The 14,243-nt window shown below is 35.3% G+C and overlaps 1 protein-coding gene and 1 long non-coding RNA gene across 2 annotated transcripts in view; both read right to left on the reverse strand.

Moving 5' to 3' along the window:
* Nucleotides 1–1,642: 1,642 nt before the first annotated feature.
* Nucleotides 1,643–8,389, reverse strand: hs3st1 (heparan sulfate (glucosamine) 3-O-sulfotransferase 1). Its single transcript, XM_061976757.1, has 2 exons — nucleotides 8,188–8,389; nucleotides 1,643–5,407 (listed from the first exon to the last, which is right to left on the reverse strand). Exon 2 carries the CDS (start codon nucleotides 5,322–5,324, stop codon nucleotides 4,419–4,421), a length of 906 nt encoding a protein of 301 aa, XP_061832741.1. The 5' UTR covers nucleotides 5,325–5,407; nucleotides 8,188–8,389; the 3' UTR covers nucleotides 1,643–4,418.
* A 3,354-nt stretch (nucleotides 8,390–11,743) lies between these two features.
* Nucleotides 11,744–14,243, reverse strand: part of LOC133617377 (uncharacterized) — a 203,270-nt gene continuing 200,770 nt past the window's right edge. The window contains exon 3 of the long non-coding RNA XR_009816993.1: nucleotides 11,744–11,978. This is a non-coding gene — a long non-coding RNA (uncharacterized lncRNA). The remainder of the gene's footprint in view (nucleotides 11,979–14,243) is intronic.

Below are 14,243 nucleotides of genomic sequence, written 5' to 3' on the forward strand. Positions count from 1 at the left end.
GAAATTTGCAATGTTGCCTCTGATAACACAAAACTGCTGTGCAGACAGTTTTTTTTTCTTAAAAACTATCATTGCTAAAAAAATAATAATGAATCAAAATCATTGTTGTTATTTATTGACCTATTCAAGGCTCAATTTCCTTCATATCAAATATTCCACTCTGAAATATTTTGGGGAAAATAATTGCATATGTTGTGTGTTTATATGACAAAAAGGGCATAACAAACAAACAAACAAAAATAAAAACTCATAAGTGATGGATAGATCCGAAGTTGATTTTGAGATTAAAGTGTTGAAAGTAAAAAAAAAAAATGATGTACCGTATTTTACGGAGTATAAGTCGCACCTGCCGAAAATGCATAATAAAGAAGGAAAAAGACATATATAAATCGCACTGGAGCCCGGCCAAACTATGAAAAAAACTGCGAATTATAGTCCGAAAAATACGGTATGTATGTATATTTTTTATGACTGGGAAACTTTTGGATCCATCCATCCATCCATCCATCCATCTTCTTCCGCTTATCCGAGGTCGGGTCGCGGGGGCAGCAGCCTAAGCAGGGAAGCCCAGACTTCCCTCTCCCCAGCCACTTCGTCCAGCTCCTCCCGGGGGATCCCGAGGCGTTCCCAGGCCAGCCGGGAGACATAGTCTTCCCAACGTGTCCTGGGTCTTCCCCGTGGCCTCCTACCGGTCGGTCGTGCCCTAAACACCTCCCGAGGGAGGCGATCGGGTGGCATCCTGACCAGATGCCCGAACCACCTCATCTGGCTCTTCTTGATGTGGAGGAGCAGCGGCTTTACTTTGAGCTCCCCCCCGGATGACAGAGCTTCTCACCCTATCTCTAAGGGAGAGCCCTGCCACCCGGCGGAGGAAACTCATTTCGGCCGCTTGTACCCGTGATCTTGTCCTTTCGGTCATAACCCAAAGCTCATGACCATAGGTGAGGATGGGAACGTAGATCGACCGGTAAATTGAGAGCTTTGCCTTCTGGCTCAGCTCCTTCTTCACCACAACGGATCGATACAGCGTCCACATTACTGAAGATGCCGCACCGATCCGCCTGTCGATCTCACGATCCACTCTTCCCTCACTTGTGAACAAGACTCCGAGGTACTTGAACTCCTCCACTTGGGGCAGAGTCTCCTCCCCAACCCGAAGATGGCATTCCACCCTTTTCCTTTTGGATCACTAAGATTTAAAACAAACTCAAAAAATAATAATGAATCAAAATCATTGTTGTTAATGAATTATTGACCTTTTTAGGGCTCCAATTACTTCACATCAAATATTCTACTTTGAAATATGTTTTGGGGAAAATGTTGCATATTTTTTGTTTTTGCTACAGAAAACAGGGTTTTCACAACAAGGTTTGATTTTTTCAGTGGACAAATTTAGACACCTGTGGTTTGTTTTGTGAAATGATGTGTAAATATCCCAAAATGTCAAAATAACAGCTTAGTAGGGCGGGGGGAATCTTTAACAATAGTAAGAATAGTAGTAGTCAGTATTATTATTATTGTTATTGCACCAAAATCTACGGAGCCCCTAAAGGGACATGGGGGAAATATTTTTTTTTTTAAATTTATTTATTTAATTTTTTAGACATGTATCTTGTGCACACGAGAAAGTCAAAAAAAAAAAAAAAGTCTAAAAATGTCTAAAAAAATTAAAATTAAAAATAATAATTATTAATTATTTTTAATTTTTCTTTAATAATTTTATAATAGTGCCCACGAGATACATATCTAAAAATAAAATAAAAAAAAATAAAAAAAAATTATAAAAATGAAAAATTCCTTCATGTCCCTTTAGGGGCTCCGTAAAAATCCTTTAAATATTTTTTTCATTTTTTAAAAAAATCCAGCAAATATAAAGTAGCAGAAAAGTGGAAAAACAAGTTGCCTCTATATCGAAGCTATTATCATATATATATGATTTATGACACCAAAAGACTTCCAAAGTTTGCGAGCACATAGATATGATCAAAATAGTATCAATCTCACAGAGATTCCCGAGCCATTTTGAGAGATAATGAGGAAGCCAGTCACGTGATCCGTGACATAGAGGAGGAACCACAGATCCCTTCCCCATCAACAACAATGCTACTCAGTGGCCTAGTGGTTGGAGTGTCCGCCCTGAGACCGGTAGGTTGCTGAGTCATACCAAAGACTATAAAAATGGGAGCCATTACCTCCCTGTTTAGCACTCAGCATCAAGGGTTGGAATTGGGGGCTAAATCACCAAAAATGATTCCCGGGCGCGGCCACCGCTGCTGCTCACTGCTCCCCTCATCTCCCAGGGGGTGATCAAGGGTGATGGGTCAAAATGCAGAGAATCATTCCGCCCCACCTAGTGTGTGTGTGACAATCATTGCTACTTTAACTTTAATCAAGCAGACTTTGATGATTACTTTGGAAAAATTATGATCCAGAAACGTATATTTTTGAGCCCGAACACAAAAAAGATGAGCAATATGTTTCAGAAACCGACCGCTAGCCGGATGTAGCTTTATTCTGACACTGTAGCATTAGCAGCATTGCTAGGTGCAAAACATTACAAACTAACCTTAAGAAACTACAATAAAACAAACACTTACTGTAATATTTCCACTCTCGCTGGGATGCCGACTGATGTGGCGCTCACATAATCCCGTTGAGATGAAGATTTAATCGCAATTCCTCACAAAGGGTTAAAAAAAAAAGTTCCTGCAGGAAGCGTCTTGTGGGGTTTATTTCGCCGTCTCGGGGATGTGAAAGTGGACCAGCCTGTCGGTCCATGGCCACATTTTTCAACTAGCAGGTGAGAGACGCATTAATTATTATCTAGCTCACTGCTATCAATGCGCCCCTAAAATAGTCTGTCTGCGTTAGCACTTATAATAACAATATCACTCACATTTGGTTCATTTTCAGGTCACGACATGTAAATGGGGTATTGTTGGTGCTTTCTGGATGTTTTTAGAGAGTATAATGAGTGCAACCGAGGACCCTCCATCTGTTCACTCAATTGTTAGCTATTTATTTACGATTTAGAATGCATAGAAAAAGCCAAGCATATGTGTTCTTGTCTTACATAAACATTGTGAATGATAAACAGCACATATCTATTTCCGATATTTCCAGTATGACTGCTCTAATAATATGGTCAGAGTGCAGAAGTGTTACTACACTGACGTAGAATCTACGGACTTTACCGGAGGTGTTCAGAGCGGAATATTCAGAATGGCCGACTGAATTTGTGGCATTTTGTGAGGTTTAGACGTATTTTCACATACTTTGCGGATTGTAACTACAATTGGATGTGGTGTAATGGATACAATGTGTCAGAATAATTGTATCTAAGTTATCACAAAACTTTGTGTTACATTGAGTTCAGCTCGCCCTGCGAGAGGACAAAAGCTGTCTTTGATCCTACCAAGCAGAAGGCTTGTAAAACTCCACTGTGTAGGATGGGACATGAAGGCGTCGGTTTCTTTGATGTATTGTAATCAACAGGAAGATTTTGTCTTTGCCCGAGATCTACAAAGCGGAGAGGAGGCAGGGCCTAACTGTTATACGACCTTTTCTTTGAACTGTTTTGTAAGAAAGGCGATGGCTGTTTACGACCCCCCTCCCTTAGAAACAGCTGTTGCCATGTAATCAGGGAAAGTCCAAATAAAAGAGGAGGCATACAACCTTTTGTCAGAGCGTGGGACAACACTGTATAAGGGTACAGTGTCTACGCGTTTCTCCTCAATTGGGGCGGAATAGCTCAGTTGGTAGAGTGGCCGTGCCAGCAACTTGAGGGTTTCAGGTTCGATCCCATTTCTGCCATCCTAGTCACTGCCGTTGTGTCCTTGGGCAAGACTCTTTACCCACCTGCTCCCAGTGCCACCCACACTGGTTTAAATCTAACTTAGATTTTGGGTTTCACTATGTAAAAGCGCTTTGAGTCACTAGAGAAAAGCGCTATATAAATATAATTCACTCACTCACTCATTTGAGCAAATTGAATTCTGTCTCTGTTTAATTCCTTGCTTCTTGTCTTGTTTAATAGATGTCATCAGTGTTTGAACCTGACCACAATGAAACACAAACAAATATAAAGTCAACTTGTTTTTTCAGTCTGCTGCTACTTAAAAAAATAGCTGGGATAGGCTCCAGCACCCCCCGCAACCCCATAAGGGACAAGCGGTAGAAATGGATAGATGGATGGATGGTCCAAACGTCTCTCCTTTGTAGGCTCTTACTAATAATCATCCGAACCCAGGATGAATTCAAGTGAAGTTTTGAAGGTTAAGTGTGTGGCCTCTCTCCAGAAAGTGAAAGTGAAAGTGAAAGTGAAAGTGAAAGACGTCCTTCAGGTGCGCTGAATTAGCTGCTCTTTGACCGCTGAGTAGAAAAGAAAGTGACCACCTCGTGTAAAAATACATTCGGGGTCACTTCCAGTTGAACGTTCGCCCCACCAGCTCAAAGAACTTCCTGTTGGGTTCCTGGAAGAAGTGGTAGAGTTTCTGCAGGACGACGGGGGCCACGCCAGGGTGGGCTCGGCCCTTGGAGTCGTGCAAGCAGCGCTCGCGCCCGTGCTCCCTCAGGCAGTAGAAGCCTTTGGTCTTGTTGAAGTAGAAGTTAGAGGCGCTGATCTGCGGCTCCAACCCCAGGAAGCGCTCCACCTCCTTCATCTCGGGGAGGGGGTCCCGGATGAGGCGGTCGCCGTCCACCACGTGGACGCTCTCCAGCGGGAAGTAGCGCAGCCAGTTCTGCATGTGCACGTGGTACAGGCTGCGGTTGAGCGCCTTGTAGCCCAGGTTGATCTCGCCGTCCTTCACCAGCAGCGCCTCGACGGGCTGGTAGCGCTTGTGCTTCTGCAGGCGGTTGTAGAAGACCTGGGTGTAGTCCGACAGCACTCGCTCCGTGGGGTCCCTGAGGATGAGCAGCAGTTTGGCGCCCGGGTCCATCTGGTGGATGCGCGCCGGGACTTTGGCGGAGGTGAAGTACGCCGGGGTCTTCTCCACCGTCGACTGGTGGGGGAAGGCAAAGGGCATCTGGCTGCGGTACCACGACAGACCCTTCTGGAAGTGGCTCTCCCAGTCGAAGAAGTGCACCTCGTTCTGCGCCGCCGCCACCGCACTGTGCAAGCTCAGCATCTCGATGAGCGCTCGTGTGCCGCCTTTTCGGACTCCGATGATGATGATCCGCGGTAGCTGCTGCGTCGTCCCGTCGAGGTGCACCCCGGTTCCGTTGTCCGTGGACGGGTGCCATCCGTCGGGATCCAGGGCCACCGAGGAGGGCACGGTGGGGGACTGCAAGACGAGGAGCAGCAGCCCGAGGAGCAGGGCCGCCATGACGGAGGTCCTGACCTTGGAGGATTTCAGCCTGGCGTGAGGGACAGGACTGGAGCCCACATTGAAAGAGCGGCAAAAAGTCTCTGCAAGGGAGAGAAAACCCCAAGCCGGTTGTCATTTTTCAAAAATACACAAAAAACCCAACATTTCTTTTACAAAATGAAGTGGAAAAAAGTGAAAAAAAAATGGAAACTTTCTAGTCCATTAAAAAAAAAAAATACAAATAAATAAATAAATATATATATATATATATATATATATATATATATATATATATATTTTTTGTTTTTGTTTTTGTTTTTTGTAACTATTTATTGATAGCTGGACATATAGGTAGCATATTCATAATTAGACATGTTTATATTATATATATATATATATATATATATATATATATATATATATATATATATATATATATATATATATATATATGTGTGTGTATAACAGTACAATTACCTAACATAATGTAACAAAATTAGAGTATTTTTTCACATAATCTAAAAAAGTCTAACCATGAGTACTAGCTATCAAGAAACAATAACAAAATAGATACAAATACATATGTAGAAAAGTTCAAAGAAGTACAATTACTTAACATAATGCGACAAAATAATACCATTTAAAAAAAGTCCAATCCTGTTTTCATTTTTGTCGCGCTACTAAGAAATAATGACAATACAATTACAAGTATATCTGTAAAAAAAAAGTACCATTACCTAGCATAATACAACAAAATAAAATATTTTTTTAACATAATCTAAACATGTCTAATTGTGAATATGTTACAATTATGTCCAGTTATCAATAAATAATGACAATAGTTTATATATATATATATATATATATATATATATATATATATATATATATATATATATATATATATATACATATACATAGTCGAGGTTTCTGTGGTTTATCCATTATACAGTGCTCAACACCGGGTTAGAGCGGAATATATATATATATATATATATATATATATATATATACTGTATTTATGTATATACCGTATATATGTGTGTGTATATATATATATATAATAATAAAAGTATTTTTTTACATAATCTAAAAAAGCTTACATTCATGTCTATATATCAATAAATAATGACAATTTTTAATAGTATAGTATATATATACACTACATATATATACTGTACATATATATATATATGTATATACATATACATACATATATATACACACACATATATATATATATATATATACATATATATGTGCGTGTGTGTGTGTGTATATATATATATATATATATATATATATATATATATATATATATATGTATAACAAAGCACCATTACCTAACATAATGCAACAAAATAAAAGTATTTTTTTTACATAATGTAAAAAGTCTAACCATGAGTACTAGCTATCAAGAAACAATGACAATAAAGATACAAATACATATGTATAAAAGTACAAATAAGTACCAATACATAACATAATGCGTCAAAATAATGTCATTTAAAAAAGTCCTATCATGTTTTCCTTTTTGTCTAGCTACTAAGAAATAATGACAATACAGTTACACGTATATATGTAAAAAAGTACAAAGAAGTACAATTACTTAACAGAAAAAACGTTTATTTTGTTGCATCAACAATCTAAACATGTTTAATTATGAATAAGTTACATGCATGTCTAGCTATCAATAAATAACAACAATAGTTACAAATATATATACTGTATACAACAGTATAACAAAGTACAATTACTTAACATAATGCGACAAAATAAATGTTTTTTTAACATAATCTATACATGTCTAAATATGAATATGTTACATGTATGTCTAGCTATCAATAAATAACAACAATAGTTACAAATATATATATATAACAGTATAACAAAGTACAATTACTTAACATAATGCAACAAAATAAATGTTTAACATAATCAATATTTGTCTGAATATGAATAAGTTACATGTATGTCGAGCTATCAATAAATAACGACAATAGTTACAAATTTATATACAACAATATAACAAAGTACAATTACTTAACATGATGCAACAAAATAAATGTTTTTAACATAATCTATACATGTCTAAATATGAATACGTTACATGTATGTCTAGCTATCAAATAACGACAATAGTTACAAATATATATATATATATATATATATATATATATATATATATATATATATATAACAGTATAACAAAGTACAATTACTTAACATAATGCAACAAAATAAATATTTTAACATAATCTATACATGTCTAAATAAGAATACGTTACATGTATGTGTAGCTATCAATAAATAACGACAATAGTTACAAATATATATATATATATATTACAGTATAACAAGGTACAATTACTTAACATAATGCAACAAAATAAATGTTTTTTTAACATAATCTATAGATGTCTAAATAAGAATACGTTACATGTATGTCTAGCTATCAATAAATAACGACAATAGTTACAAATAAATATATATATATATATGTATATATATATATATATATATATATATATATATATATATATATATATATATATATACATAACAGTCTAACAAAGTACAATTAGTTAACATAATGCAACAAAAACATTTTTTAACATATATTGCAAGTTTCATCTAATTATCTGCATTATAAAGAAGTATAATTATTACTAATTACTAGTCCGATCATTCAAATGTTTACATGTACATCGATCAGTGTAAGCACTACGATATTATGAAACATTTATTTATAATAAAAGGAGTAAGTAAAATTAGTGATCATTAAAGTCAGGCATACAATAGGAGTTCCATGCACGCTAATACTCATACAAATCAACACAATACTGCATGTATTCACACCAAAACAAGAGATATTCCATACCTTCTTTGCACCTACAGTAGCCCACTTTTGCTGCACTCCATGCGGAGCATCCTCAGTTTCTCTCTTCCAAAAAGCTCCACTAATTCCTGTGGACGTTGAAAAGCGGCACAGCAGGAGGGCGAGCGAGCGAGAGACGGGGAGAGAGAGGGAGGAAACATTAACCAGGAGACAGAAGGAACCTCCTCCTCCGAGCAGTCGAGTATCTGCTTCTCCTCCTCAGGTTCTTTACCAACCCTTTCCCCCTCTTCTTGTATGCCTGCATGGTGGCCACGCCCCCTCCCGACTACCCATGACGTCATTTTGTGGTATGTGACTGGAGAACACTGCTGGCATGCAAGTACGCAGCAGGAACATGTTTGTGTCCAGAGCTCTACTCCATTTTTTATACAGTCTGAGTAAAATTAACTAGTCATTTTCTAGTTTAAAAAAAAATAACGACATGTATTTAATTTGTAGGGAGCCCTTAAAAGGACATGGGGGATTTTTTTTATTTATAATTTTTTAAAAATTTTAAATTTTTTTTATAGAGTTATAAAAAAATTTAAAAAATGTCTCATAAGATACATGTCTAAAAAAAAAAAAAAAAAAAAAAAAAAAAAAATTACAAACATTTTTTTAAGGGCTCCGTAAATTTGCTTGTTTATTAAAAAAAAAAAAAAAAGGACATTAAAAATAGATTACATTTTTTATTAATTTGCATATATTTGACAAATGCAGGTCAAATATAAACTATTTAAATCATGGGTGTCAAACTAATTTTCATTGAAGGCCACATCGCAGTAATGGCTGCTTTCAGAGGGCCGCTTTTTAAAAATTAATTTACATTATGCACGCGGGTAATAACCTGTGATTAATCATGATTAATCGAAATGCATATGCATTTGATTATTATTATTAAAACTGAACATTTGTGCAATATTATGATAAAAGTTGGAATTTTACTCAATAACAGTCGCAAGATTAAGAGTCTTAATTTTACTTGACAAAAGTCACAATTTTATAAGAAAACTTAAAAATTTTGGCAACATCCTAATAATAATCAGACTTTTACTTGGCAAAATTATGACAAAAGTCATCATTTTACTCAAAGAATTTCACTATTTTACAAGAACAACAAAAAAAATTGCAATATTGTGCTAAAAGTCAGAATTTTGTATGACAAATGTCACCATTTTGCATTAACAAGTAATAATTTTCCATAAAAAAGTAATAATTTTACGAGAAAATATTGCAATATTACAGAAACAGAAAGAATATGAGAAATTGTTCCTAATTTTATATAGAAAAAAGTCGACACTGTGAGAAAAAGACTGCTTTTAGTTCTTTATTATTGTTTTTTTGTTTGTAATTGGTTTTTAATCTTCATTATTTACTTCAAGTTATTACAATATGTCTCTATACACATATTTTATTTTTTTAAATAAATTTTGGTCAAAGGGGGCACATTTCAATTTCTTACACATACTTATTTCATATGTTGGCCAGAGGGGGAGCACTTTTAAAACCGACACAGTCAATTTGAAAAATCCCTCCTTTTTGGGACCACCCTTTCTAGATATATAAAGATGTGTATTTACAACATTAATAACATATATATACTATGCAAATATAAAAAGCTTGTTGTGAAAAATGAGTTGGAATCTCACAAGAAAAAGGTCAAGGAAAACCTAAAATTTTGGCAGTATTATAATAAAAGTTGTAATTTTACTCAACAGAAGTCAAAATTTTACAAGAAAAACTGAAAATTTGTGCAATATTATGATAAAAGTTGGAATTCTACTCAATAACAGTCGCAATTTTACAAGAAAAAGCTTAACATTTTGGCAATTTTACGAAAAGAGTCGTAATTTTACTCGACAAAAGTCACAATTTTATAAGAAAACTTAAACATTTTGGCAACATCATAATAATAATCGCACTTTTACTTGGCAAAATTATGACAAAAGTATGCGACAAAATAATTTGTCGCATACTTTACATATATATATAATACTTTTTGTAAAATTATTACAAAAGTCATAATTTTACTCGAAAAATGTCACTATTTTACAAGAACAACAAAAAAATTGGAAATATTGTGATAAAAGTCTGAATTTTGTATGACAAATGTCCCCGTTTTGCATTAACAAGTAATAATTTTACGAGAAAATATTGCAATATTACAGAAACAGAAAGAATATAAGAAATTGTTCCCAATTTTATAGGAAACAAGTCGACACATTGTGAGAAAAAGACTGCTTTTAGTTCATTTTTTATTAATTTTTTTTGTTAGTAATTGGTTTTTAATCATTATTTACTTCAAGTTATTACAGTATGTCTCTATATACATATTTATTTTTATTTTTTAATTAATTTTGGTCAAAGGGGGCGCATTTCAATTTCTTACACACACTTGTTATTTCATATGTTGACCCGAGGGGGAGCACTTTTAATACCGACACACAGGCAGTTTGAAAAATCCCTCCTTTTGGGACCACCCTTTGTAGATATATAAAGATGTTTATTTACAACATTAATAATGTATACATACTATGCAAATATAAAAAAGCTTGTAGTGAAAAATTAGTTGGAATTTCACAAGAAAAAGGTCAAGAAAAAAACAAAAATTTTGGCAGTATTACAATAACATTCGTAATTTTACTCAACGCAAGTCAAAATTTTATAAGAAAAACTGAACATTTGTGCAATATTATGATAAAAGTTGGAATTCTACTCAATAACAGTCGCAATTTTACAAGAAAAAAGCTTAAAATGTTGGCAATTTCATGAAAAGAGTCGTAATTTTACTCGACAAAAGTCACAATTTTATAAGAAAACTTAAACATTTTGGCAACATCATAATAGTAATCAGACTTTTACTTGGCAAAATTAGGACAAAAGTCATCAGTTTACTCAAAAGTTTTTACAAGAACAACAAAAATAAATTGTGATAGAAGTCAGAATTTTGTATGACAAATGTCGCCATTTTGCAATAACAAGTAATAATTTTACATAAAAAAGTAATAATTTTCCGAGAAAATATTGCAATATTACAGAAACAGAAAGAATATGAGAAATTGTGAGAAAAAGACTGCTTTTAGTTGTTTTTTTTTATTTTGTTTTTTTTTGTTAGTAATTGTTTTTTAATCTTTATCATTTACTTCAAGTTATTACAGTATGTCTCTGTATACATATTTATTAAAAATGTTTTAATTAATTTTGGCCAAAGGGGGCGTATCTTAATTTTTTACATACTTGTTATTTCATATGTTGACCAGAGGGGGAGCACTTTTAAAACCAACACGCAGTCAATTTGAAAAAATCCCTCCTTTTTGGGACCACCCTCATTTTGATAGATTTCACCACCAGGGGTGCTAATGAGACATTCTCTATTAGATGCAATGGTTTTCCGTATTGGGACCATGATTTATGTCCTAACTTGTTCACACCTCCTCATAGGGAAGCTACTTTTCCTTGTTGATGTCTCAAGAAGGGTGGAAATACAAGCACACACACACACACACACACACACACACACACAGACACACACACATATAAAATGTGCTTAGTGGGAGGAGACACATTGCAAAGGGTGTTCCTGCATATTGACTATTCAAAGTGACAGAGGCCACTTCTTTAGGTACGCCTGCAGCTGTAGAAGTCATGGTGTGTACAGTATCAGCCCGCTTTGAGGAAGCCTCACAGCACATTAGCATAATAAAAGCACAGCTAAAGAGCACTAATACCCTCAGCGGCTCACCTCTGTAGCATCTTCTGCTGCTGCCGCTTCTCCCCCTCATCAAAACGGTCGCCTGAAGAAGGAAAAAATGAAGTATTTTTAAATAACATTTCTAAGCAGTCCAACAGGATCCTCCTGCACACACAGCATGTTGTCAGTAAACATATAAAAGGTCGCGCACGGCTGCCCAAAGATCCTCCTTGACACGGTCAAAGATCCTCTATTTTATTCAGTCGGCCATCAGGTGTCATTTGATCAAAGGTTTTGCTGTAAACTTGAAAAAAAGAGAACTTTTAGAATAGTAGAGGGTGACCTTTTGTGTTTTTTGTGTATCTGCTGAAGTGTGCAACCCTGCAGCAACACACGAGTTTATTTTCTGCTCAGTGACACGCAACACGAGTGCACACGCCGGATCGCTGCTGCATTGTCGAGCATTGTATCATGAAAGCTCGTTTCCGCTTTCTGCATGACCATTAGTGGCTATTCTGTCTTTCATTACAAACCCCCAAAACCAGTGAAATTGGCACGTTGTGTAAATGGTAAAAAAAAACAACAATCCCTCAGGCAGTACTGCATCAAAAAGCGACATCAGTGTGTAAAGGATATCACCACATGAGCTCAGGAACACTTCAGAAAACCACTGTCAGTAACTACAGTTGGTCGCTACATCTGTAAGTGCAAGTTAACACTCTACTATGCAAAGCGAAAGCCATTTATCAACAACACCCAGAAACGCCACAGGCTTTGCCAGGTCTGAGCTCATCTAAGATGTGTACAAGCTGTTTTGTGATCTGACGAGTTCACATTTCAAATAGTTTTTGGAAACAGTGGACGTCGTGTCCTCCGGAACAAAGAGGAAAAGAACCATCCGGATTGTTCTTGGTGCAAAGTTGAAAAGCCAGCATCTGTGATGGTATGGGGGTGTATTAGTGCCCAAGGCATGGGTAACTTACACATCTGTGAAGGCGCCATTAATGCTGAAAGGTACATACAGGTTTTGGAGCAACATATGTTGCCATCCAAGCAACGTTACCATGGACGCCCCTGCTTATTTCAGCAAGACAATGCCAAGCCACGTGTTACAACAGCGTGGCTTCATAGTAAAAGAGTGCGGGTACTAGACTGGCCTGCCTGTAGTCCAGACCTGTCTCCCATTGAAAATGTGTGGCGCATTATAAAGCCTAAAATAGCACAACGGAGACCCCGGACTGTTGAACAACTTAAGCTGAACATCAAGCAAGAATGGGAAATAATTCCACCTGAAAAACTTCAAAAATTGGTCTCCTCAGTTCCCAAACATTTACAGAGTGTTGTTAAAAGGAAAGGCCATGTAACACAGTGGTAAAAATGCACATGTGACAACTTTTTTGCAATCTGTTGCTGCCATAAAATTCTAAGTTAATGATTATTTGCAAAAAACAAGTTTATCAGTTCAAACATTAAGTATCTTGTCTTTGCAGTCTATTCAATTGAATATAAGTTGAAAAGGATTTGCAAATCATTGTTTTTTTGTTTTTATTTACCATTTACACAACGTGCCCACTTCACTGGTTTTGGGTTTTGTACATTATTGCAAGGGTTTCTCAAAATGATACAATATTTTGTCCTTTAAAATTTTAAATAAAGAATAATTAATGACTGTTATACATTAAGAAAATGTGTGTATCAAATTTGAAACATCAGGTATAAAAGGTTATGTAACTCATTTTATTGCATTTCATGCATTACAAACAGTCTTTAGCTGTTTCAAATAAACAAATATGTTTACATTACACAATATGTTACATTTAAAGGTAAAATATACAGATTGAAGTTGCTGTATTGCTTTGTTGAATAGGAAATGGAAAAATAATTACGCTAAAAGAATGACAAGAAAAAAGGCTGAAATATTGACAAATTAATAACACAAAACATATATATTTTTTACTTTCATACACATTTTTGAAAAGTCATAAACATGTCAAAGTGCCTCCCATATTAGATTTTTCAGTTAAATTGTTTTCAGTATGCGTAACTTAGTGAGAGATTACTGTTAAAATAATTAAAAATACACACAAAAATAATACAATTTATGTAAGAAAATATACAATTAAACAGAAATGGTGAGTGAAAATGAGTCATATTTACTTTGCTGTAAGTTGCTGTATCACTTGGTAAAATAGGAAAGGGGAAAATAAATAGGACATGTCGACAAATGAATAATTGAAGTTGCTGTGTTGCTTTGAGGCGATCACTCGCTGTGTGTTGCAATAATAAATTAGACCTTTTTGATTTTTATTAGAGAAAGAAACTAAAACATATCAAAAAACACGTAATGATGTGGACTTTTTGTACGTTT

Source organism: Nerophis lumbriciformis, linkage group LG16 (assembly GCF_033978685.3).
Source record: "Nerophis lumbriciformis linkage group LG16, RoL_Nlum_v2.1, whole genome shotgun sequence".
Lineage (NCBI taxonomy): Eukaryota > Metazoa > Chordata > Actinopteri > Syngnathiformes > Syngnathidae > Nerophis > Nerophis lumbriciformis.